This window comes from Thamnophis sirtalis, unplaced genomic scaffold, assembly GCF_051295495.1.
Source record: "Thamnophis sirtalis isolate CommonGarterSnake01/CBP01778 unplaced genomic scaffold, rThaSir2_p1.2 scaffold_1, whole genome shotgun sequence".
Taxonomy (NCBI): Eukaryota; Metazoa; Chordata; class Lepidosauria; order Squamata; family Natricidae; genus Thamnophis; species Thamnophis sirtalis.
The window spans coordinates 157,541,133-157,568,584 of NW_028261381.1; the positions used below are offsets into that span (position 1 = coordinate 157,541,133).

Genomic DNA, 27,452 nt, shown 5'->3' on the forward strand with positions numbered 1-27,452 from the left:
TTTTAATCCATTAAAAAGCATCAATAAATGGGAAAGTATGGCAATACTCTTGTGTTGAAATATATTCTCGAGAATGCATTTTAACTGTTTAGTTTCATGACCTTGAATCAAAAGACTGGATCCATCTGATAATTTCAAAATGTGAGCCATATTTTACATGGAATGTTCTCCACACTAGAACTTTGAATAAAAGATACACCAAACTTTAGTGTTCTTTGTTCATGCTTTTATACATCACCGAAAAACATGTGAACTCTGACAACATTCAGTAGCAAATACAAAAAGAATCAAAAATTCAAAAAACTCTAGAAAGGAAGCAAGAAACTCCTAGACTTCCATGTTTGTTAGCCTGGGTATAGAATTTAGCTTTTTTTTTTTTTTTTTTTTGGTAGAACACAGGATGGAGCGTGAAGTTGATAATTGAACAGTTAACTTGGAATAGGATTTGCCTAAAAAGGTTTTGAGGAACAAACACAATAGCTATCAGAGTAACACTTTCATAGAACGGACTGGTAAGCAATGTTCTAAAGTAGGAAGTTAAGACAATAGCAAGTTTATAAACATTTTCACTGGGGAATGAAACATTTTTTGTTTTTCAAAGTAAATTAACTTGTAATCTAGCTAATTCTGCCCTTCTGAAAATAGCACATTGATTGGATGGCTAAAAGTCATGAATTTCTGTTTTCAGATAATAAAAGATGTGTAAACGTGTCACAACTTTAGACAAAAGGTTTCATACAAATATGCTAAATATGTTACAAATATGCTACATTTTCTTTAGGTGTGAATGTTCCAATCATGAAATATCTTTGAATTCTGTTAGTTCGGAGAACAGAAGAATATTCAACAAGACGTTCTATTTTCATCATATTAAAAGCTCCTCTCGTGTCACTCATGGATTTGATTTTTTAATGTCAATGTTATTTTCTTTCTATTTCAGATTGTTTTTGAAGGCATCCGTGGCCGAGGCATTGAAGGAGACATTGCTATCGATGATATCTCAATAGTGGAAGGAGAATGCACAAAATCGGATTATGTAAACAACCGTACGTGAGCCTGTTAACATCTCCTAGTAGTGTCCCAATCTAGTGTATAATTTCCTAACCGACTAGATGGTTCCGCCCCAGGCGCCTGATGGACCCTGAAAGGTTCCTGATGGAGCTTGGGACTTTTTCTGAATCCCTTGCTCACAGCTCGACCGAAGCCCTAGTGGAAGCCTGGGATAAGGCGGCCACTGGGGCCTTGGATCGTGTCGTGCCTTTGCGGCCTCTGACCCGGTGTCGATCCTGGGTAGCTCCCTGGTTTACAGAGGAGCTCCGGGAGTTGAAATGCCAGAAAAGACACCTAGAGAGTGGTTGGAGGGCCAGCCGGTCCGAATCTGATCGAACACTAGTAAGAATTCATATTAAATCCTACTTAGTGGCGATAAAAACATAAAAACAGCAACATTTTTCTGCTCTTATCGCATCTGCAGATAACTGTCCAGCCACCCTGTCTAGAGTGACCCGCTCCTTACTTAACCAAGGAACAGGGAAAGACCCCTTGCAGGGTAGAGCTTAGGAATTTGTTCAGTATCTATAGGATAAAATCGCTCAGATCCGGACAGGTTTGGACTCTGACTGGGTAGATTCAGGCGAATCGATGGGGATGAATCTTGTGAAGACTATCTGGGACCCCCGAGGACATGGGCAGGATTATGGGAGACTTGGTGCTGCCACTTGTGTCCCTCTTGGTTAGTTTTGGCTTCCCGGGAGGTGACACGAAGCTGGCTCCAGGCGATTACCAATGCTTCATTGAGAGAGGGGTTCTTTCCCACTGCCTTGAAGGAGGCAGTGGCGAGGCCCCTCCTTAAGAAGCCTTCCCGGGACCCAGCTCCTTTGGCCAACTATCGTCCAGTCTCCAACCTTCGCTTTGTAGTGAAGGTTGTCGAGAGTGTGATAGCACGTCAGCTTCCCCAGAACCTGGATGAAGCTGCCTACCTGGATCCATTTCAGTCGGGTTTCAGGCCCGGGTACAGCACAGAGACGGCATTGGTCACATTGGTTGATGATCTCTGGCAGGCCCGGGACAGGGGCTGCTCCTCTGTCTTGGTCCTGTTAGACTTCTTGGCAGCTTTCAATACCATCAACCATGGTATCCTACTGCGACGACTCAGGGGGTTGGGGGACACCGTTTTACGGTGGTTCTCCTCCTACCTGTCAGATCGGTCACAGTTTGTGTGACCGGAGGACCCCGAGGCACATCACTTGTGGGGTTCTCTCACCCCTCCTGTTCAACATATATAACCGCTGGGTGAGATCATCCGTAGTTTTGGGGTATGGTATCATCAATATGCTGATGATACCCAACTTTTCATCTCTACTCCAAACCACCCAAATGATGCCCTCGACATGATGTCCCAATGCCTGGAAGCTGTGTGGAACTGGATGGGGAGAAACAGGCACAAGCTCAATCCCTCCAAGACTGAGTGGCTGTGGTTTCCGTCATCCCAATTTGTGCATCTTGTTTCATCTTTGATGATAGGGGGAGAAATTTTAGCCCCCTCAGAGAGGGCCCTCAATCTGGGAGTCCTCTTGAATACGTGGCTTAGTTTAGAAGAACACCTGACAGCCATGACCACGGGGGGCTTTTTCCAGGTTCCCCTGGTATATCAGTTGCGCCCCTTCCTGGATCGGGATGCTCTGTGCACAATCACTCATAGCCTCGTCTCTTCTCACCTGGACTCATGCAACGCTCCCTACATGGGGCTGCCCTTGAAGAGCACCCAGAGGCTTCAGCTGGTCCAGAATGCGGCCATGTGGGTTATCATGGGGGTACCTAGATGCTCCCAAGTTACACCCCTTTTAGGCGGCCTGCACTGGTTGCCGGTTGTTTTCCGGTTGCGATTCAAGGTACTAATTATGACATTTAAAGTGCTCCATGGTTTAGGCCCAGGGTACCTGTGAGACCACCTACTGCCACCATTAGCCTCCCACCATCCAGTGTGATCCCTCAGAGTTGGCCTCCTCAGGATGCCGTCGGCCAGACAGTGTTGGCTAGTGACCCCCAGAGGGAGAGTCTTCTCTGTGGGAATGCCTTCCCTCTGAAATGAGCTGCCTCCGGAGCTTCGCATAATCCCCGACCTCCGGTCCTTCCGACGCCCCCTAAAAAGTTGGCTTTTCCAGCAAGCTGGCCTGACCTCAACAGAATAAAATAAATGATTAATCTAATTGTTAATTTTAATCTAATTTTAAAAATTGTATTGTTAATATTAATTGGGTTTGTTTTTGGATAATTTATTTAATTTCCTTTTTAACTTTTGTAATATGTGGTTTTTTTATGTTATATGCCGTCCTGAGTCCTTTGGGAGAAGGGCGGCATATAAATCCAACAAACAAACAAATAAACACATTAGAGCTGAAGGAAATGAATTGTTGGGGCTGTACAAAACTTCAAAAGGGGTTTGAGCAATAGCAATAGCACTTAAACTTGTATACCACTTCACAGGGCTTTACAGCCCTCTCTTAGTGGTTTAGAGTCAACACCTTACCCCCCAAAATCTGGGTCCTCATTTTACTGACCTTGGAACGATGGGAGCCTGAGTTAACCTTGAGCCCGTCAGGATCAAACTGCTGGCAGTTGGCAGAATTAGCCTGCAATACTGCACTCTAACCACTGCCCCACCAAGACTCGCAAAGCAATGCTTTGAGGACACACCTTTAGTTCACAAAGCAGGGCAATTCCTGACTTGTCAGGAGTGAAGCAAAACTTTTGCACTGCTTCGCAAGCACCAAAAGATAGCACTCCATGTCCCCAGGCATACCAGTTTTCTGGAATGAATTGGGCAGCCTAATTGGAAAGGTAACTAACCGTCTTCCTTCCTTTCCCTTGTTTTGTTTAGATATACCTTCAGAAGCAGTCAGGACACTGCCCCATATACGGAGTTTCCCCGTTTTTCTTCTTGTGTCTGTCTTAATTCATCAGAGGTGACCTTATTCCGGCAGAGGCTATAACACAGATGTACCACCCACTGGCATGAAGAAAAGGGAACATTTTTAAAAGAAACAAACAAAAAACTACCAAAGATTCCTCCACTGACTGATGACTGACTCAAATAAAGATTTTTTTAAAAAAGTATGCATATATATATATATATATATATATATATATATATATATATATATATATATATATATATATATATATGCACACATTGGGGGTTTATTAAAAAAACAAAAGGAATGAACAAACAAGCAACTGCAGGTAAATAAATGTACCATTCTGGACGTGAAGGAGAGAGGCCTTCAGGTGCTCTTGTGGTGAAGGAGTAACAAACGAACAAGAGGAGAATTAAATGACACCAACATACACACCCCACCCACACACACACACCCCAACCATTAATTGGGAGAACTCTGTCAAAAGAGCTATAGAATTTCTTGTCAAAGCACAAAGTCATGGCTTGTTTTGTTTCAAAGACTAGTTTGCTTGTTGCCATGGAACCTTAATGGCCTGCCCCAAAAGAGATTTCATAAACGAAGAGAGCAAGAGCGAGCACGGAGGAGAGAAAAATCCCTTCACCTCACTGTCAAACAGGGTATGAGAGGAGCTGGCATTTCCCCCCAACCTTCACCTTCCACACCGGGTTTTTAAAGCTTCGAATTCAATCCAGCCGCGGGCAGGAAGCAACCCAAGGCACCAGAGTGGTTGAAGACATTCTGCTGAAGTTCCTCATGGCAATTGCTAGAAACTATATGTGGTCTCCGCTTTGCATGTGTTCTGCTAAGTCCAGGACATATTTATGGTGACGAGAGCAACACTGGCTTGTCTAGAGTTTGCTTGCGTGGCCACTTCTTAAACATACCTGACACTCTTCCCCCGTGGTCTTCTGAACCCCAGCCCACTTGCCCTGGCCCTGCTCCTCCCACATCCCACTCCCAGTGAACATCATTTGTCCTCTTCAAGGGGCAAAAAACCAAACTACCATCTTTTTTCTAAAATGCCATGGAAACCAAGTGCCTTCAATGATAACAAGCCTGAGAAAATGGGGTAGGGGGAACATACACACACATGTGCACATGCAAAAAAAATGTTCCAGCAGACAGATTCCTTGTATAGCTCCAGTGAGGTTTGCAGTTCCATAAAAAAAGATCATCCTCTTTTTTTTTTCTAAAGCAAAGTAGTAGATCAAAGCTACCAACGGAGGAAGAAATCAAAGACATAGGAGAGATATGTCTAGAGATGGATTGACTTGAAAAATGGCATCAGGTCCTTCTGAATTTCAGCTCTTTCATCGCAAAGCTGTCCCCAGAGTTATGGCTTTCGGGTCACCTGATCCAGGAGGAAGTGGCTTCAGTTGCAACTTGGGAAGTGGATCAATTTGTGTTTTTCAAGTTTCAAAGTGGGGTACATTCGTGCCAAAAGGAGGAGGAGGAGGAGGAGAAGGAGGCAACAGTACTTGGCAATGGTGAATTTCAATGCAGTAACACCGGCGTGGATGCACGCACAGTTTTTCCATAGTCCAACCTCTGCTCAAAACGAGATTGATCAAGAAAGGTCACAGTGCATATAGGAAAAGTTTAAAAATAAAACAAAGGAAAGACTCTTTATGGCAAAAGGCAGGCCAGCTGATCTGGTTTCATTTCCAATCACGGAGAAGATAAGGCCTCTGCCCTTTCATCAGACTCTGTGCAAATTGTGAAATATTATTTTATTATTTTAGCAAAATTTAAAAGAAAAAACCACTTTTACAAAAAAAAAATAAAACCTGTAAAAAATATTTTCAGCTACCTGGCTCCATCCCATACCTATCTTTAGCCAATTTTCCAATACACTGTAAATTTCCCTTTCTATGAGTTGGTAATGAAAATTTGAAAATCTTTTTTCCGTAAATTATCTCAGCTTTTAACTTCATTAAAAAAAAAGAGTTTTGTCTAAGCAAGAGTTATTATTATAATTATTATGGTTATTATATGTTCTTTCAATACCCTAGGATGAGAAAAGGGGGAAAAACTTATATGCAAATAATTCGGATATTAAACGAAAAACAAAGTATAACATTTGAGAATATTAATATTAAAAAAGCACAAAGAAATGCAGTAAAAACGATGAGGCTTGGTTTTTTTTAAAAAAAAATCTGTAGAAAAAACGTTTGTGCTGATGATTCAGTAATTCAACTGAAAAAAAAAGATAATTTTACAACTATGTTCAATAAAGCTTATTTCCAGGTCAGGCATGGTAAGTGGTGTTTGTGTTTGTTGAATGCTTCAGATACTCAGCAGTCATCATGTAGTTGTTTCTGTTATGTTAAATCAAATATTACAATTATTGAACAGTATTTAAAACAGTCCATTTCAGAGGTGAGTTGCTTCTGGTTCGGCCAAACCGATAGTGTTATTTTGGCCTGGATCGCAGAACCAACAGCAACCCAGGCTGGCCATGCCCCTGAACTGGTTCCCTAGTTGCTGCTGCCATTGCCGGCATGTTTAGTAAGGTGCATGCATGCGCAGTTCTGTGTAAATTATTCTGCGCATGCGCAAAGCGCACACGAAGCAAACCAGTAGTAAAACCGGGATCAACCCATCTCTGGTCCATTTGTCAGATGATTGGATTCTACCAATGGGAAAATTCCTTACTTCCTCACCCTGAAATCCTGCATGTTCCCTTCAAATCGTCTCTACGAAATTGGAAAATGGAAAAAAAAATCTTTTGGAAATAGAGTTTAGATGTAATGAGGGTAGTCTGTTGTGTGATAGAGCATAGAATCCATGAAAATCATAATATAGCCTGAAAGTAAAAAAAAAAAAAAAGACATTATTCTTTAGCATCCCATTTCCATAATACCTTTTCAAAAATCCATGCCTACCAGCGCAAGACTGTCATCGTTTAAACAGTTCACCACTGTTGTATCTATTAATGGTAATACGTTTGCTGAAGATTAGCAGATTCAGGCTCATAAAAATGTTAAAAATACTAGAAGAAGAAAAAAATGTAAAAAGCAGCTCAGTGGCATGGAATGGTGGCTGGCTAAGTAGGAAAAATGTAATTAGCTGTAATTTGATGCTCAGTACACGGGGAATTGTGAAATAATCAGTTTAAAAGGCAATATAATGCAATAACCAGCATTTTATGTGCAACTAGCATTAGGCTATAATTGATTGATTGAGTGATTGATTGATTGATTTTGTGCCATCAAGTCAATGTCAACTCTTAACAACCACATTGATTGTCAACCTCACAAGGAGACAGGAAGTAAGACAAGATGAATTAATTATACTTTGTTATAAGGCTACATTAACAGAATCTTGCAAGTCTGAAAGGACAAATTTCTCAGCATCTTTTTTTTAAATTTACTTTATTGTCATTGTACATATATACACAGTATACCCATACAACGAAATTCACATAACACCCCGAGATCAGGCCCAACACACATGACAATCCCCAAACACACACACACACACACACCAATCAAATATTCCCTGCCCCTAAACCACCTTAGCATCCACACAACAGACCAAGTAATGCTGTCAAACAGCTCACTGATGGTGGCCCTTTAGGTCATTGTTGAGTGCAATTATAGCTCTGGGATAAAAACTATTCAGAAGACGTGTGGTCTGAGTTTTAATTGTTCTGTATCTTCTGCCAGAAGCCAACAGTCCAGTAAACAGGATGGGAAGAGTTTCTGAGAATGTTGTGCAACTTCCTCAAACAGTGAGATGTGAAGATGATGTCTAGGGCTGGTAGCTGGAGCCAGATGATATTCTGGGCAGTTTTAATGATTCTCTGTAGAGATTTTTTGTCTGCTGCAGAGCTGCTCCCATACAATGCAAGAATGCTGTATGTCAGGACAAACTCAATGGTGCTGCGATAGTAGGATAGAAGTAGATACTGAGATAGATTTATTTTCCTGAGCATTCTCAGGAAGTACAGCCTCTTTTGTGCCTTTTTCTCAAGCATATTAGCATTCATTTTTACCACTTGATAAGTTGGGAGAATTCTTTCTAAGTTTCTTTTTCTACCTGTTACCCTGTTATAGTCTCCCCACTCTTCTATCTGATCATTCCAGAGGCATCATCTTTTGCCCCATCTTCCAAAGTCATTCCACCATCTTCCAAAGTCATTCTTACATTACACTGCTACACTTTCACTAGGATGATCTGTACCCAGTTTGGCCCTTCATGTCAATGGTGCAACCTTGATCTTGTAATCAAGTCAATTTACCATGCTGATGTTCATAATCATCTTTTTCCACCACTTTTCCCAGCAATATAGACTTCTCCTGAGAACTAGGCCTTCATGTAATGTGTCCAAAATATAATGTGAGCCTGCTCATTTGTGCCCCAAGTAAGAACTTTGGATTGATTTGTTGGGGTTTTGTTTTGGTTTGGTTTGGTTTGGTTTGGTTTGGTTTGATTTTTGTTTCATTTCATTTGTTTGTTTGTTTGTTTGTTTTTGGCTACCCAGGATATTTTTAGATGTCTTCTCCAACACAAAAAGTATATAAACATCAATATCTTTATATCCAATTTCCTCAAAGTCCAGCTTCTACTGTCACAGGAAAAACCATTGCCTGCACAATTGTGATCTTTCTGGATAAAGACAGTTCACAAAGTTTGAAATATATATAAAATATACATACAGACACGTATGTGTATGAACACATACACATATATTTTAAGAGATTCATTGCTATCTTACCAAGGGCTACTTTGTGGTGTATTTTCTTTTTACTCCTGTTGATAGACACCATCTACCGTTCAATGTCTTCATTGTCAGTTCTAAACCAGGTTGCTATACATGTCATCATTAATTTAGTCTTCTTGGTATTATTAATCTTATTTTTTTTCATGGTGGTCCTTGACTTTCATTACTAGAGCCTGCAGATTGATTGCATTTAACTATTAATTTGCATTTAATCCATGCAATTCAGATGCTGCCTGGCTCCAAAGAACTGTGTGGCTCACAAAATAACAAAATAAAATCACCAGCAAAAAAGTAAAAGCGGATTTTTTTTTTAAAAAAAAAAAAGAATACATGTAGATTAGGGATTATTTGTGGAGTCCTTGGTGTTCTTTGCGTTTGGTTGTTTGTAAAAATTTTATTAGCCAATAAAACAACAATATTAGTGCTAGGAACTCTACAGCCATTAGCACTGATGAAGTTACCTAGTTGGGTAATGAAATGTCTACAAGTAAACAATCAAGCTCAGAAAGCACTAAGGACTCCACAATGTTTTTTTTTAAACAAGATGGCAAATCAAAAAGTGTCCCAACCACCTTAGTCTAAGGCTTGGGAGCAGAGAGAGGTCTTCAAGATCCTTCAGAATGCTATGAGGGTTACATGAATTTCAAGGAAAGCTTCATTTCAGAAGATAGTTGTGGCAATAAAGGAGCATCATCAGTATAGCACAGCTTATTGGTGTTTATTTCTCCAATCTTAGAACGACACTCATTGTCTTCAGATCCAGCTCCTTTCAATTCTGCATACAGGTTGAACAAATAAGGGGAGAATATATAACTTTTCTCATTTGCCCATTATGGCACCATTCTCCCCTGCCCCCAGTAAAATAGTATTTATTTCACTTCAGGTCTTCCATGAAAATGGGGAAATAACATTGTTCCATGTGGCTGTCATAACTAATTCCTTTCATTCATTATAGGAAGTGGTTTTACTTGCCTCTTTATTATAAATAGAAATTGATATGGAATGAATTGATTCTCACAGTTGTGCAGGTTGGATCATTCTCAGATCCTTTATTCCAAGAAATGTCAGAAAAGTCAAATCAATGGGTATCAACCTTCTAAGCCATGATTTCACAGTTACAAGGCTAGGGGGGGGATATGGTACATAAGAAACTTTTTGCTCTTGATCAGTATTTCTCATCCTGGGCAATTTTAGGATGCATGGATTTCAATTTCCAGAATTCCTGGCTGGGGAACATTGCTTTAGAATCTTCTAGCATTTGATGGTACACAATTTCTTACCAGATTTGATAGGTTATTTTTTGTGTTTCTTATTTAATGTACTGAATTGATGAGCTTTGGTAATTAAGTCTGGCACACCATAGTTAGAAATCTAGGCTAAATACAGAAAGTCTTCTGTATGCTTCTAACTCCCATTTCTTCCCAAAATAATAACCATAGTTACTAGTTTTCCTTTGCAGAATGTATTAAGCAATAGCTGAAGAGTCATCTGTCAAGGATGTTTCAAGATAAGTTCCTGCACTACTCCTAAAATTGTTGACCAGCCTAATCCTAGCCTCCAATCCAGGGATGGGTTCCTGCTGGCATTACTACTGATTCGGCGCCTGGAAAATTTTGCACATCGCACGTGTGTGCATTTGCACCTAAAAGGTTCTGCGCATGCGCAAAATATTAAAAAGGGGGGGAAATACATTTTTTTCAATGAAGATTGTTCTGCGCATGTGCAAAACAGAAAATCAAGATGGTGCCTCCATGGATAGATCTGGTATGGTCACATGTCCAGCCGAGTTACTACCTATTGGGCTGAACCAGGTGGAACCCACCTCTGCTCCAGTCTAATATTTCTGCACTTATGTTGATTAAGGAGAGGAATTGGTAGGAGCATAGGCTGGCTGAAAGCATACTGCAAACTAAGCCTGGACTTGAGATGGGGATACATTTTTGATAAAGGTTAAACAAATCATCCTAATTTGTCAATTCCCTTCATAAAGGATGGAAAAGTCATTGGGATGCTGAGCAATGAAGTTTAGGGTTAGTGTTGGGGAATGTTTAAGCATCATCATCAAATGGACATAGATGAGAGAGAAGGAGGTATAGCCCTCAGGTTATGACCATTAATTCAGCAACATTCAAAGTTATGATGATGCTGGACAAGGTTGACTTATGACTGGTCCTCATGGTTGTGGTCATCACAGCATCCCCACGGCCATGCGATTGTGAGTCAGGCACTTGGCAAGCAGATCACATTTATGGTGGTTGAAACATCCTATAATTATATGACCACCATTTGCAAACTTCCCTGACATCTCACAAGAAAAGTCACTGGGGAAGCTGACACAAAATCACAAGTCATTCTGGTAGATCATTCCTGTTTCCACAAGATAGTAGCTGGATAGACAGATAGATGCTAATTAGTTAGCCAGTTAGATGGCTAGCTAAACAGTTAGAAAGTTAGATAGCTAGACAGATAGATAATAAATAGGATGTGTGTGTGTGTGTGTGTGTGAATTTAAGTGGATTAGACTATATTTTTCATTGTGGAGTTATAGAAAATAGAAAATGCTTATTACAGAAGAACATTGCGCAGTTTCAAATCACAGGATGCAATTATTTCTCCTGGAATTTCAAATGCAAGATGAATATGCTTCTAAGCACTTATCCAACTTTATACTCTCATGCAACATACTTAATTTGGTTACTGAATTAATCCACTTTTGGTGTTTACGTAGTACACTAATTTCTAAACAGACTTCACAGGCTGGGCTTGTATTTCATGCTAAGTGAAAAACCAAAACCCTGGGATTAAGAATAATTGACTTGTTATGCCATTAAAGTTATATTAAAGCCTTTAAGGGGAAAAAAGGTACAGGGAAGGAGGAGGAGGAGGAGGAGGAGGAGGAGGAGGAGGAGGAGGAGGAGGAGGAGGAGGAGGAGGAGGAGGAGGAGGAGGAGGAGGAGGAGGAGGACTCTGGTGTTGATGTCTCTACAGCAGTGGTGCTATTTAGCAAACTGGTAGCAGTGGTGGCGGGATACTCCGCCCACCCACCCGGACATCAGCATTTTTGACGCTCTGCGCATGCATGAAAGGTCCTGCGCATGCGCAGACAGTTCACATCTGTGAACCAGTAGCGGAGGTAAGTTGATTTCACCCTTGTTCTGCAGTACTCTGGAGCTTTCCTGGCTTTCCTCCAACATTGCAAAAGGACCATGACATTTTCCCTTTCTGTTTGTCATCCCACGGAATTGAAATCAAGGGTGGTAAGCCTGGAAGGTTACTGATCAGTGAAATGGTGATGGTTTAATGAAAGAACTATTTCATCACCTTCTAATTAAGATAAGTGCAATATCTCTCTCTATCCCATGCAGGAGCATTTCATTACTTTCCTGAAGTGGGGTGTGTGTGTGGAATAGAAGGCAAATTCTGTTCCATTGCACTGAATTAGATTGGCCCAATACCACAGAGGAAAATGTTGGCACAGCAGTGATCTGATCCTCCAATTCAAGCAGTATTTTCATGAATATTATTTCATCAATGTGTTGTGACCGAGCTCTCCAAACACTTTATTATTCCTTTATTGGAAGCGCCAACAGTCCCGGCAAACAGTTTCTCTCTCAATGCATGCTAACAAGTCTGTCTGGCAGGGAGATGAATAGTTGTCTGCCACATCTGTTCATCTTTGCCTTTTATCCCCAGAGCTAGGGTAGAGCTTCACTAGCAGGAGTGGCTCTTCTTGCCCAAGGATTGGCCCACAGATTTCCACTGCTCTCCTCTCCTCTGCCTTCTGTGCATCTGCATGCCAAGCACTGGACCCAGCTGTTCCTCCTCTTCCTCATCAGCCACCTCCAGACCTGGGGACTGTTGACTTTCCCATCTGACAGACAACCCAGGCTCCACTTCTATCTCCCTCTCTGCCAGCTCCATTCCCTCTTCCCCTCAGAGCTCTCAGGTTGCCTTGATGCTGACCCTCCCATGCCTCCTCCTTCTTTTCTGATTCGGCTGCTGGAGGGGTTGCAGCCAACAAGTCACAACATAAAGGGTGAGTAACCTGTGGACCAGGCAAATGGTGGGGGAGGCAGTGGTCTGCAATAAAAATCATGGAACGGTGCTATGGTAACACATTAAATGGTGGAAGAAAGCAACTGTGTTAAAAAAAAAACTTCATTGAAAGGAATTTCCTTTTCTAGAATGCCATTTTTACTTTCTTCTACAAATCAGCAGGCAAGCAAGTTGTGGGCTTGCTTCTCACATCTGGAGCCTAACAATTCCATTGTCTGGCTTAAGTTGTATTATGTGGCATGGGAAATGGGGCTGGATAAGGGATGCCTCTGCTGTGTAGCAGGAGGCTGGAACTGATGATCTTGGGGGGTACTTCAAGGCTTCTAATCATCTGAGAATCCAGAAAGTCATTATTGGCTGCCTCCTGGATTTACTCGGCCCTGCCACATTAATTTGGCTCTGCAGGTTATGGGATGAAAATCCATCAGAGGACTAAATTTGAAATCAGCAGCCTTGAGTTAAAATATTGCACACCACTGCTGGCCAATTAGCTTTTGTGAGTCCGGAATCTGACACACTGCGTCCATGCGGTGTGCCAGCCAAGCACTATCAGTGTTTCCTCTGAATAACCGCTGTATATGCATTTGCTACTACATTCTGTTTCATTTACACAATAATCCCCTGCAAGCAGGGCTTCTCCCATAATATCAAGTAGGTGGCTTGGAGGAGATGTTTTCAAACTTCACTGAATAGAGGCCTAACTCAGGATGAAAGCCATCTTTTTATTATGGCACTGGGCCAGAAATTAGATTAGCACAGACCAGTGGTGGCTTTCAAAATTTTTTAGAACCTCTTATGTAGGTGTGGCCTGCTTTGTGGGAGTGGCTTGCTGGCCATGTGACTGGGTAGGAATGGCTTGGAAGTCATGTGACTGGGTGGGCATGGCCAACTTGTAAAATGTGGAGAAACTCACTTAACAATGCTCTTGCTTAGCAACCAAAATGTTGGCTCAGAAACTCTGGCATTTGAAGCACGCAAGTCTTAAAGCTGTCAAGTTACAAGACCCTTGCACTCCTAACTCTTTAGAAAAAAAAACCAGAGATGTTCGAACTTGACAGCTTTAAGACTTTAAGGTTTAGATAGGACTCTTAGAGGTGGGTGGGGCAATTGGTGAGCCAGCTAATAAGTGAGCGGCCGCCGGGGCAAGCGTGATGTGGACGGGCGGGGGGAGGGAGCTGGAATCAATTCTAAATGGCACAGTAGATTTGTGTAACCTCTTCTATATTGCCTAGGCAGAAGGTTGGACTAGAAGACCTCCAATATCCCTTCCAACTCTGCTAATGTATTTGCATATTCTCCAAAGTGCCTGAAAGCAGGACAAGAAGAAATGGGTGGAAGTTTGTTAAAAAGAAATCCAACCTAGAAACAAGGAGAATTTTTCTGACGGTAGAGAAAAAAATAATCAATAGAATGCCTTGCCTCAAACAGTGGCAGGGGCTTCATCCTTGGAGGTTTTCAAAAATAGCTGTTTGACCAGGATTACATAAATTCTTGTAATTTGGGCAAGGGGTTGGTCCCTTCCAGTCCTATAATTCTATGTTCTATGTCCCATACTGGTATATATTTTTCATAGTATCATGTATCTTTCCATAAGCAAACAGAATTCCTCACCCTTGGGATTATTTAATAAATGAACAAGACAGGTCCAATTTATTGATATGCAAAGCAAAAAAAAATCTAAATAGAATTCTTCATTCCTCATCCAAGCACAATATAGACAAACCAATTACTGTTCTGTGCCTATGTTTCAAGCAGGCTGATGCCTGGCCAATGGGATGCTTCTGTAGCTTGTGCTGCAAGTGTTAACAACACCTAAGACTGCCATGGCAAACAGCTGCTTCATCTAATTTCACAATAGGAAGAGCTGCTGCTGTGTTGTGCACTGAGCAGTGCTAAAATGAGTAAATCCCTTGATAAAGATAGTTAAATGTTGGAAGAATTCGCCAATGTGTTCAGTAATGAAAATTCAAAGGAATTAACCAATATGTGACACCAAAGGAAAATATTTCACCCTAAATCACCTCCTCTCCTATGGGTTTGGTCCATTTAGTATATTGGTAGAAAAGTATGGATAAAGCATAAATCTTCTTTATTATCAACAAAGCTGATAAAGGTCAGGAAACTAAATAACATGATGGACAGTTCAGGGAGCTAGGTATGTCTAAGCCTATCAAAGAGAAGGATTGGGAGGACACGATAGTTGTCTTCCAATACTTGAGGGGCTGACACCAAAGGGCAGGACAAGAAGTAATGCGTGGAAACTTATTAAAGAGTGATCCAACCTAGAAATAAGGAGAAATGTTCTGACGGTGAGAACAGTCAATGGAATAGCTTGCCTCCTGCAGTTGTGGGTCCTCCATCACTGGAGGTTTTCAAAAATAGATTGGACAACCACTTGACTGGGATGGTATAGCAATATAGCAATAGCAGTAGACTTATATACCGCTTCATAGGCCTTTCAGGCCTCTCTAAGCGGTTTACAGAGAGTCAGCATATTGCCCCCAACAATCTGGGTCCTCATTTTACCCACCTCGGAAGGATGGAAGGCTGAGTCAACCCTGAGCCGGTGAGATTTGAACCGCTGACCTGCTGATCTAGCAGTAGCCTGCAGTGCTGCTTTTTAACCACTGCGCCACCTTGGCTCAAGGTCTCCTGCCTTGAACAAGAGTTTGGACTATGCAGTCTCTGAGGTCCCTTCTGGTCCTGTGATTCTATGTTCTAAACTTCATCAAAACAAATCGTTAAGAAATTTTGAAGCATCCTAAAAATAGGCTTAAAAAAAGAAAAGTCTCTTTTGCATGAGAAGAAAAAATTGAGAAAGGTAGTTGAAAATTTCAAGGTTATATATCAGTGCCAAAATTGTGCGCACATGCACTATCATGCACTATCGTGTGCACACCCATGCCCACTCAATCTCCCCGCCACCTGAATGGCCCTCCCAGGCTCTGGAGACTTTCCTGAACCTGGGGAGGGTGAAAACAGCCTCTCCTGGCCCCCTGGGAGTCCTACGGAAGCCAGAAACAGATCATTCCCAAACTTCTGGTTGGCCCATTGGGGCCATTTTTCACCCTTTCCACCCTCCAGAGGCTTTCCTGAAGCCTGGGGAGGGCGAAAACAGCATCCTCTGGTCCTCTGGAAGGGCAAAAAATTAGCTGGCCAGCATGTGCATGCGTCCCAGAGCTGACGGCTGGCATGTCACCAAATATGGCTCCGAGTGCCACCTGTGACACGCATGCCATAGGTTTGCCATCACAGTTATATATTCTCCTCCACAGATTTCAATTCCTGTGCAATTCAACCCCCCCCCCCCCAAACAACAGAAAGTGAAAGTTAGGGGAATAAAAGAAGCGATATTGGAAGTAAAGAAATGGATGGCCCAGTGGCCTAGAAAAGAGATAAGTGACTCTGAATTGGGGGGAAAAAGTGAGCAGCGAGGGAGGCTGGTGGAAAATGATCTCCAGAAATGATGGGCAGAGTCTCTGGGAAGATGTCAAAACATCCTTCCCTCGCTTACATGAATAGATTTATTATTTTTTTCAAGAAAATCTATCTGCTGCATGAATTTCAGTTTGTTTTGTTAGCGCTGCCACTAACAATTACTTGCTTGAGTTGAGATGACCCCACTCTCTCTCTTGGGCAAGTGATATATGTCTAAATCAGACCCATTTTGCCTGGTCATGAAGCATCATGAACTTTTATCATCCTATCTCTGTATACCAAATTGAGCACCCTCAGGATAAATGCTTAGGGGATCTTTAGTCAAAGCAATGAAATTTGCAGTTTCACCAGCACTAAGTTCTGCTATAAGTCAAATTCAGTTAGAAAACAAATCGGCAAAGATTTTTTTTCTTTAGGCAGTTGAAGACTGAACATCTCAGTTATGGATGTACTAGCTCTAAGAACTTCAATTTCTTCTATAGTTATTATGTTTAGGAGGAGGAGGAGGAGGAGGAGGGAGAGGAGGAGGAGGAGGAGGAGGAGGAGGAGGAGGAGGAGGAGGAGGAGGAGGAGGAGGAGGAGGAAATATCACAAAATCCCTATTGAGAAGGATAGACTCATTCTATCTATGTCATGGAAAGACTTTTGTGATTCTTTAAGATGACTGATGAATATCACTTTTTAGTCACACAGACACACACAGACACAGACACAGACACAGACACACACACACACACACACACAGATACACACACACACCCAAAGCCAGACACAGACACACACAGACAGATACACACAGAGAGAGACACGCACACATACAAAAAAAGATAAAAACACACAGACGCACACAGACAGACACACATATACACAGATACAGGCTAACAGAGTTGGAAGTCACCTTATAAATCATCTAGTCCAACCCCTCCCCTTCCCTATTCAAGCAGGAGACCCGACACCATTTCTGGCAGATGGCAGTCCAATCTCTTATTGAAAGCTTCCAGTGATGAAGCACCCACAACCTCTGAAGGCAACTTCTGTTCCATTGGTTGATTGCTCTCACTGTCAGAAAATGTCTCCTTATTTCCAGGTTGAATCTCTCCTTGTTCAGTTTCTATCCATTATTCTTTGTCTGGCCTTTAGGTGCTTTAGAAAATAGCTTGACCCCATCCTCTCTGTGGCAACCCCTCAGATATTGGAACACTGCTATCATGCCTCCCCTGGTCCTTCTCTTCACTAGACTAGCCATGCCCAGTTCCTGTAACCGTTCATCATATGTCTTAGCCTCTGTAACCGTTCATCCAGTCCCCTAATCGTCTTTGTTAGAGTGCACCTTACCTGAACCGGGAGGGAATGCCTTATCTGGAAGGCTTTGACTGAATCCAGAGAAAAGATCCCAAAGAATACAAAGATACCAAGCATTGAGAATGGGGACAGAAGGGTATAGTATGCTATGCCCAAATTAGCAATCAAATACTGGAATAGGTCAAATTACATGATCAGAAGAATTCCAGTGTTTCTATACAAATGCAGAGTATGGCAAACAAAGAGGCAGAATGATAAGTCTTTATTTATTATATTTATTAAATTTGTATGCCTCCCTTACAAGATGACTCTGGCAGCTTACAGCAGGAAGGATGTTATGATTTAATGGGCATTTCTAAAACTTGGTGGGCCCCATTTGGGATTGGTTAATTTTAATACATTTTTATTAATGCTCAGCTTTTCCTCCAAATCAAGTGTGGATTTCCAAATGTATTAGCTATTTCTCCTCAAAATTACAAGTGATATAGTATTGTGATGGAATGTATACCGCCAGCAGAAGATGGGGAGGATTTGGCCAACATACACATTCCAATGCAGAGAAACCATTGTACGTTCATAAGGTACAAGTTCAATCCCTGAGCTTCATCTCCGGGCAAAGTTGGATAGCCTTGATAATCAAGTCTAGTGGGCTTGTAAACAAGTCTAGTGGACCAGCTCCATGATTTATTATAAGGCACTTTCCCTGTCCTAGTTTTCCATTTCCACCCAGAAATTTTCCTTAGCTTTCTCAAAGGTACTTTTTCCAAAGTTAACTGACTACCGTATGTTTTTCTTTGAGGAAGAAGACATTTCCAGTATCCAGCCCCACTTTAATTATGAATGTTGTTGTAATTTTAAATTGTTGTATTGTCTTATATATCCCCCCTCCCTTTTTTATTGTAAGCCGCCCGGAGTCCTCCGGAAGTGGGCGGCATACAAAACTAATAAATACAATACAAATACAATACAATTTCACTTGTCATTCATCAGACATCAGACATTCCTTAGCTTTATTTACTGAACCATTGGTTCATATACTGGCAGAACAGTGGTGGGTTCCTACTGGTTCGGCCCAGTTCGGCTGAACTGGTAGTGTTGCAGCAGATTGTGGTTTGTAATCTACTTATGAAAGAGCAGGACTTGAGACTACGAAAGTGAGAGAAACATGTTTATTGGATGCATCGAGTTCAGCGTGTTCACACATCAAAATCTGAACTGCCTGAGCTCTGCCCAGGATCCTACTTTTATGCCGTGTTCCACATGGTGCATTCTCAAGGCGTTTCCATACACGAGACAAGCATGACATTTCGAAAAGCAGAAGTTCATTTGGAATGTTACAGCAAACAACATAGGAAAAATACAAGAAAGAGCAGTTCCTATAATGTCTTAAGCTGTCAGCAGTTTTTTTACCTCTGTTCTATCTCTCCCCCACGTCTGGCTTCCTGTGCCCCTCCTTTACAGAGTCTTGCCACACTGTTCAGCCCTATTTTTAATACTTATGAAGAAGTTGGAGAGAAAAGTTCACTCCAGCTAAAAGTCAACTTTGGGACATAGAATGAAAAGCCAAACTAATATGAATCTATAAGGTCCATTCTATTAAGACCACCTAACCTGGCCAGCCACTGGTGGGTTTACCTGTGCAACCCCTGCTGCATCAGTAGTAGTTTGGTGGACTGGGTCACTGGAACCGGCAGTGACACAGGCCTGCCATGACCTCAAAATGGTTCTCCGGGCGCTGCCTTAGGCACCACCATCTTTTTTCTGCTTCTGTGCAGAACAATTTTTATTGTACTGTGCATGCGTGCGCAGCGCGCCCAGGAGAGAACTGGCAGTAGTGCCTGCCAGAACCCATCCCTGCATCAAAATAATCTGAGCAGATTAAAATGGTCAGAATTTGACAGTGATTATTTTTTGTAGTGGTGCTGAGGCAAAATGAGGGCTGGTAATAGAATAAGGGAAGAGCCCATTAAATAGGGCAGTTATGGGTGTTGGGTTGGGTTGAAGGGATGCAGTTGCTGTTTAAATGGGGAGAGCATAATATTGTGGGGTGTGATGGAATATGCATCTGGAGACAGGAGTTGGTAACACAGAGCCAATTCCCAGAGCAAGGCCCAAATGAAGAGACTGCACAATCCTCAGCTGGATAGGGGATGGGGGACAGAGGTTCAGGACAATCACACTCTAGAATCTATTCGGGTTATATCTAGCATTTAGAAATTACAACTTAGTTTGGCAAGATTCTGTTTATTAGATGTAAACAAATAAAGGATTGTGTAGGAGAAGGAATGGCAGAAACTGGGGGTAGGGTGAAAATAGGGATCAGCCTTGCATCCCTACATAGCCACAAGTAAATCAAGTCCACCCTCCCCACTTGAATGCCATTGATCTTTATCCAAATCTAGCCAGGTGCTGACTATTAGCTGAGAAGATTCCTTTGCATAGACTTTTAACAATAAATCAGTTTAATTGAGCCTGGTCTTCTGTGTTTGACAGATTGGACTCTGCTTGCATCTCACTTTCTGGGCATGGGCTGATAAATGTAAAGCAAATGAAATAAATGTCGTAAGAATTGTTTAACTACAACTACTAGCATACACAAAGGATCAAATGCATCTCTAAAGACTTTTTCCAAGGAAAAAGCTAAAACATTTCTGACACCTCATATATATCTTCATTACCCAACCCTGGAAGCTCTTTCTTTATTTTTGCTTGAGAAATAAAAGTGCTGTTCATCTTCGCTAATAAATCTCCTCTGTGTTTAACAAATGTTAATAATATATCGCAGATTATCCTTACAAGAGGCTTGAATGAGTCCTGAATGATCTTTAAACCCCCTCCCCAATTTTCATTAGTGGGCCAGTTACTGGCTTTTGAAGCAAGATCTTCCATAGTCATGATTTATCACCCTGAGCTTCAATGATTGTCGTTTACAGAGAATGACCACACAATTTAAAAAATGTAGGATTTAAACCAAAGAAGAAAAATCAAGGATTTTCAGGAAGTGCCTAGAAAGAGAATACTGTAGATCTTTCTATGCAAATCTAGTTAGGAGCAGCCTTATGATTTTGGCATAAAATCCGGCAGACAGATCTTCTTGGATGAGACTTCAAAGCAGTGGTGAAATGCAGCCGGTTCTATCTGGTTTGGGCAAACTGGTAGCAGCAGTGGCGGGAGGCTCCACCCACCCACTCGGACATCATCACGTCCCGTTTTTAACACTCTGCGCATGCACGGAAGGTCTTGTGCATGCGCTGAAGGTGTGCTCAGATTTGCGAACCGGTAGTGAAGGTAAGTTGATTTCACCCATGCTTCAGAGAATAACATAAGGAACAGCAGTGTGTATATGTTTTCAATAGCTAAACAACAAAAGACAAAAACCATTTAATTTCACATTTAGTCCATATCACAGATTTGCTTCTAACCCCAAAGGGGAACAAGTCCACTCAGCCTAGCAGAATAGAATGAATGTACTGTCACTTTAATAGGGATGCACTACAACACTTGATTACACAGAAAAATGCATATTTATTCTTTAGAGAAGGCTGAAGGGATGTTACCTTTATCCTTGCATTATAATCTGAACCACACAAAATTCAGGAGAAAATAACTTCAACAGTTTTCCAGTTTGGAAACTGGGGGGGGGGGGGGGGCAAATGCCTGGCAGTGAATGTTGATTATGCTTTTCTTCCTGTCTCATAATCTGGAGTATATGGTCATCCAGTAAATGAAATAATTTAATATTTTCAAGCATTGTCTTTCTTTGTGAAAGGCATTTCTACCTTATTCTACTCCAGCACATCTTCTATTCAGCCAGGAAAAGTATATAACATACTGAGGATATCTAAACCCCAAATCAATGAATGCGGCTTTCTAGTGGCTTTATGTGAAAGTTAAACAGGGTAGAGGGATGAGCACTAGGAGGGCCAATAATGGGGTGCCTCATGGTCTGACCTCTCTCCTTTGCAACCATTAAGTGTACCTGTCCATTGTTCTATTATTCCTTCAATGTCTAAACCTTGCTAGTAGTTCAGGATAATATAGTCCACCGTATCAAAAGCCGTGGAGATCTCTACATGAACAAGGATAATTATGCTCCTTCCACAGGAGATTCATAGAGCAACTCCATGCCAGTCCAGAGAGGCAACTGCTGACCCTCAGAAGGAAAGATTGGAGATAGATTTGTAGTTGTCCATTACTTGTCCAAGAATTACTTTCTGAGAGGCAGGGAGTACCTTTAAAAGCTACTGGAGTCTCTCCTTCCCTGAAAGTAATACTAACCATGTTTCAGATCCTATTTCCTTCTTATCCACCATAATGAGGAGGATGAGGCAAGGGTTCAGTGTACAGGTGTCAGAGCTATTACCACAAAGAGCGTTGTATACTTTCTTGTCAAAAACCTCCCAGATAACATCCCAAGACATCGCCTCTGTCTTAACAGAGTTGATCCATCTGCCAATGCAAGAGATTTATCCGTGAGAGTCTCAGCCAGACAATCACAAGTTACACTAATTGAGTCATTTGGCCTGTCTTCAAAAAGTCCAGTTGGCTGACGTTCCACCAATGCAGTAACGGCAGAGGAATAACATTACTACGCTCAAATTTGAGATTCATTGATCATGCTCATTTCATCCAGCATCCATTCCAAGCAGGTCTTGATTTTTTATTTGATTTGAAGTTTATTTGTATGCCGCCCTTTTCCCTGGGGGGATTCAGGGCGGCTCACAACCAAAAGGGGAGAGGGGAGACAGACTTTTAACATATAAGACAATACATAATTAAAAACACAACATTCTTCATCTGTTTCATTTCCTGTGGCTCCACCAAAAATTAAGAATTCCTTGGGAAAGGTAGGCAGAAAGGCATTATTCAATGATAATTCTATGCAGGATCCTCTTTCTAACCTCTTATATATTTCAGAGTAAAAGCCCTCAAAAGGCTGCTCTGCAATTCCCCCAGCACTGTTTGAAAGCTCTGCAGGTCTATCAAATAACGATGACCACCTTAATCAGCCTCTCCTCCCCTGCAAAAGTTAACGGGTCCAATTAACTCTGTCATCTGTCTATGGCTAATAATTAACGGGAAGGAGGGGGATCCTTCAGCACCAGGTCACATTTTATCTGCCGGGAGATAAAGGCCAAATTTAATCCAGTTATGTGAGCAGGACTCAGAAGAAGCATATTATTGCCATGAAAACTATGCATACTCAAACTGGCTCTAATCCCAGAGAATGGAAGTTTAAATCATCCAAGACCAACAGACTGGATAATCCCATAGCTGTCCTAGCAATGAGATCATGCACCTCAGGAATGGAGTACAATATGCAGCTGAGAACATGGGAGGACCTCCCAATTGTCCCTTCCAATTAGCTATTGCCTGCAACTTTCCCAACTAGATCTCCCTGTGTGTTGTGGCCCATCGGCTGCCAGCAAAGCGAGCAGCAGAGTCAGATGAGCAGGAGCTTGAGGGGGAGCTTGGGCAGGCTTTGGGGCCTTTGGTAGACTCTGATGAGGAAGCAGGATCAGAGGCAGAGCCAGAGCCAGGACCCTCTGTCCTCCTCCAGGTAGAGAGGCTGCTGTCTTCAGGGCCTGAGCTGAGTGAGGGGGAGGAACAGATGAGGCCCATTACAGGTGTGCATTTGCATAGAGAGGAAAGGAGAGGTGAGCAATGGAAAGCAATAAGCCGGCTCTCAGGGAAAAGAAGACATAGACATTAGCCGGCCCTTCCTTGGAAACAAATAGTAGGGGTTTGGGAGTGGCTGGTTGTCACAGACAACCATTCGTTTTCCAGTGCACATCAATCACATCAGATTCCTTTGCAGGACCAGGCTTGTAGGGACTCTGTATTTGAGGTGCCAATGGAATTTCCCTGCTGAGAAATAATGGGGAGTGGATTTCCCTCAGCCGATGTGAACAGAGGCTGTTCTTGCTCTATTTTTAGAAGGGGAAAAGACTTTCATTTGTGACTCATTACTTTTGGTTTTGTTTATCCAACGTGAACAAAGACCATTCTTGCCCTGACGTAAATAAAAAAGGGTTTGTGTTACTTGTGAGTAAGCGGTTTCTCATTGCTTGTGAAGGCTGGATCAGAACACTGTGCTAGATATATTACTAAAGCTGAGGCTTGGAGAGAGAAGTTTTTGATGATCTGCCATGCTGTCCATCTTATCCAGTTTGGGAATATGAATGCCCACGCCACCCATCTTTAGAATAGAATAGAATAGAATAGAACAGAACAGAACAGAACAGAACAGAATAGAATTCTTTATTGATAAGTGTGATTGGACACACAAGGATTTTTCCTTTGGTGCATATGCTCTCAGTGTACATAAAGAGACAAGACACATTTGTCAAGAATCATAAGATACAACACTTAATGATAGTAATAGGGTACAAATAAGCAATCAGGAAACAATCAATATCAATACAAATCATAAGGATACAAGCAACAAAGTTACAGTCCTGCAGTCATAAGTGGGAGGAGATGGGTGATAGGAACAATGAAAAGACAGTAATGAGTAACGCAACCTTAGTCAATAGTTTGACAGTGGTGAGGGAATTATTACTTCCCTGCCCCTCCCTCCCCCAAATTTTTTTCCTGTTTTTCTGCTTCATTCTCAGGAAGCTTTAAAACCTCTTTAAAATTTATTTGGGTTTATTTTTGAGTCAACTTCCTTGATGTTGGGATCACAATTTTCCCGAGTACTCAGCAAACTGATTGGCAGCTTCCACCTTCTAATTTAGATAAATCTTCAGAATTTTTTTTAAAGGTACACATGTTTCAAAAATGCAGGCAGTCACAGTTCTTGCTTGCCATGTTGTCCAGGAGAAAGCAAACAGCTAGAGGGGAAAAATGTAGGAAAACAAGTTGTGGACATAAATTGCCCGAGTTGTCGATCACATTACAAAAGAGCATCATTCAAGCAGGAACTGCCCCTAGTCTAGCGAGAAATACAAGGTTGTCATGGAAACAGCAGCATTTTCCTTAGAGAAAACAAGGAAATATCTTGACAACAAGCAAAGCATAATTAAAACAGCTTAAACAATATTAAAATTATAGATGTCCCACTAAACCTCTTAAGTTTTAATTCCAAAATAAGCCAGTAACCAAATAAATAGCAGTTGAACAATAATAATACTCCAGAATTTCTAGCATTCTTCCTACTCTGGTTGTGAGTGACATATTTTAGACTAACTCATAATCTTGAGGAACATTGTTCTGAGCAAAAATAAATCATGGTAAACCTCAGAATGCCTAAACGCCTCAAAGTAATTGTGCTTTGGGGACGAAAGCAGTAGAAAGAGAAAGTTTGAAGAAAAGTTTTAAGGGCAGGATTTCAAAGTTGAAAATAATTAGGTGATTTAATATTATTTTGTAGAGATTAAACAGCAACCAAGACTTCTCAAAATTAAACTCTGTGAGTGAAATGTTCCTAAATTTGATAAATAAAATAAAATTGTACATTTATCACTGTCACATTTAATAACTGCTTTATGAATTGTCATATCTTTAGCCATCACCCCAGTCTTTGCTTCCTGCACTTCAACTTTTAAGTGATTTCAGAATAACTGTTAGAGTTTGTTAGCTCCACAAGGTATTTCTGTTTCAATCCTTCACTTCTAAAATGCAGCATTATTCCTTGAAAGTGATTGGCAGAAGGACCAAAAAACAACATGTTGTTCTGTACAATTTCCAGCTTGTAAAATTTAGTCAACTCACAGCCACAACAGGCAGCAGTAATTTTAAGAAGGGTCCTATCTCCCTCCCTCCCTCCCTCTCTCTCTCTCTCTGTCTGTCTGTCTGTCTGTCTGTCTGTCTGTCTGTCTGTGTGTGTGTGTGTGTGTGTGTGTGTGTGATAAATAAATAAAGGGAGACTAGTATAGATCTATTTCAAGCTATGTAGCTCTCATCGGCTAGCCATACCCTTACTGGGAATCGAGCCTGTGCTGTATTGCCTCTAAGGCAGATGTGTTAACCATTGAGGGGTTGTGACTATATATATATATATATATATATATATATATATATATATATATATATATATATATATATATATATATATATATATATATATATATATATATATATATATATATATATATATATATATATATATATATATATATACACATACACATACACATACACATACACATACACATACACATACACATACACATACACATACACATACACATACACATACACATACACACATACACACATACACACATACACACATACATACATACATACATACATACATATATATAGTTATATTTGTGCTGATAAATAAATAAATTATCAGCACAAATATAACACAAAATGTGTAACAAAGGCAACAGTAAAAATATTGGGTTTCTGTCGTGATGGACTCTTGTGACGAGCCGATTGACAGATAATGGAAGCTGTTAGCTTCCTCCCATAATTGGGGTTTACCAGGGGTTGTGACACTATCTATCTATCTATCTATCTATCTATCTATCTATCTATCTATCTATCTATCTATCTATCTATCATCTATCTATCTATCTATCTTATAGATATATAGATAAATATAAATAAATATAAATAAATAAAGACTCAACTCTTACCTGAAAGGAATCAGCTCTGCTTGTTCTGCTAAAGAGTATGAATCATCCCCTGAAAATCAGAACCGCCAGAGAAACAATTTAGAGGATAGAATCGATACTTGGCATTATTTTAATTAACAACCAGAGGACACTTGATCCTGTCTTCAGTCAATTTAGAAGACATTATAGGGAGATGAAGTGGGATTTTATGATATTATCTGTTCATTTCCACCTGTTTAACTCTCATAGAAGATTTATTTAAAAGAGGATGGAAGCACGTCGGCTGGATTCTGATACTGCTACCAGGCACCAAGCATCCCTACATGGCTGGCATGAGCATCTCAGGATCAGAAGAAAGTTTTCCATTTATCTTAAGCCCAGTCCATCTTAAGCTCATTTAAACCTCCTAAATGAAAGCACTGATAAATGGAAGAGGATAGTTATGTTCATCGTGGATCCCAAATTACTTCTGCAGTTTTCACTCATTAAAATTGCTTTTGATTTCCCTCTGCACAACTCCCACACCCTAAAATATTATTCTCACTGGTGAAGTACAGGGTTTTTACACTTCTTTTCATTGTGAGGGATCCGAATCATACCTTCCTCTGTGTTATTATTTCTCCAGTAATCAATAATCTCCCTAGCTGCACACCCTTCCATTAAACCTCAAAGGAGTCTTCTTCAGTATCTTTCCAGATCAAAATGCCTCAATTTCTGATTTCTTGTTTTATCATTGGATCACATCTAAATGTCCTATTTGTGACCCAGGAGTAAAAGATGACAGGTTCCTTATCTTGACCAATGAGCAATGGGAAGGGAAGATATAATACAGCAAAAAGCTGTTGCATGGTGGAAATAGCAGTCCTAATTTCATTTGTCAAGGACAAACTATTTAGCTAGGTCATTTATTAAATGTTTTGTTAAGAACCTTTCACTGCAAATTTCTCCATTTATAAGATAGGCAGAAGTGGACAAAATTCAAATGGAAAGAAAGTGAAATTGACCGGTTGGATTTCCTAACTCCAGCTGGTTGTCTTTCCTAACTGGGACTACCTGGGAATGTTGACATCAATCTTGCAAATCTGAAAGTGCCAGCCTCCTGCTTCTCTTTTACCAAGCAAGTTAAGGAGGTTCCTTTCTGAGTTTCTTTCACTAGCTGTTATGCAGCTGAAGGCTATACTGCCTCTTATCTGATGGTTCTCTAGCCAGCATTTCTTCCCCAAGCTCCATGATGGCTAAACTAGGGCACGTGTTCCAGAGGTTCCATGCAGAGCCCTCTCTGTGGGCACAGGTCCCGTCACCAGCTGCTCTTCTGGTTTTCGCCATATGCTTGTGTGCCAGCTAGCTGATCTTCACACATGCCAGAGCCCCGGAAACCTGAAAACCAGCTGTCTGGTGTGC

The 27,452-nt window shown here is 41.1% G+C and overlaps 1 protein-coding gene and 1 pseudogene across 1 annotated transcript in view; both read left to right on the forward strand.

The window, feature by feature from the left end:
- MDGA2 (MAM domain containing glycosylphosphatidylinositol anchor 2) overlaps positions 1-4,120 on the forward strand; it is a 583,552-nt gene extending 579,432 nt beyond the window's left edge. Inside the window, exons 16-17 of the mRNA XM_087729069.1 lie at positions 941-1,046; positions 3,881-4,120. Coding sequence (XP_087585195.1) covers positions 941-1,046; positions 3,881-3,969 — 195 coding nt within the window. The 3' untranslated portion in view covers positions 3,970-4,120. The remainder of the gene's footprint in view (positions 1-940; positions 1,047-3,880) is intronic.
- LOC148049792 (uncharacterized) lies at positions 2,286-3,191 on the forward strand (annotated as a pseudogene).
- Positions 4,121-27,452: the final 23,332 nt, after the last annotated feature.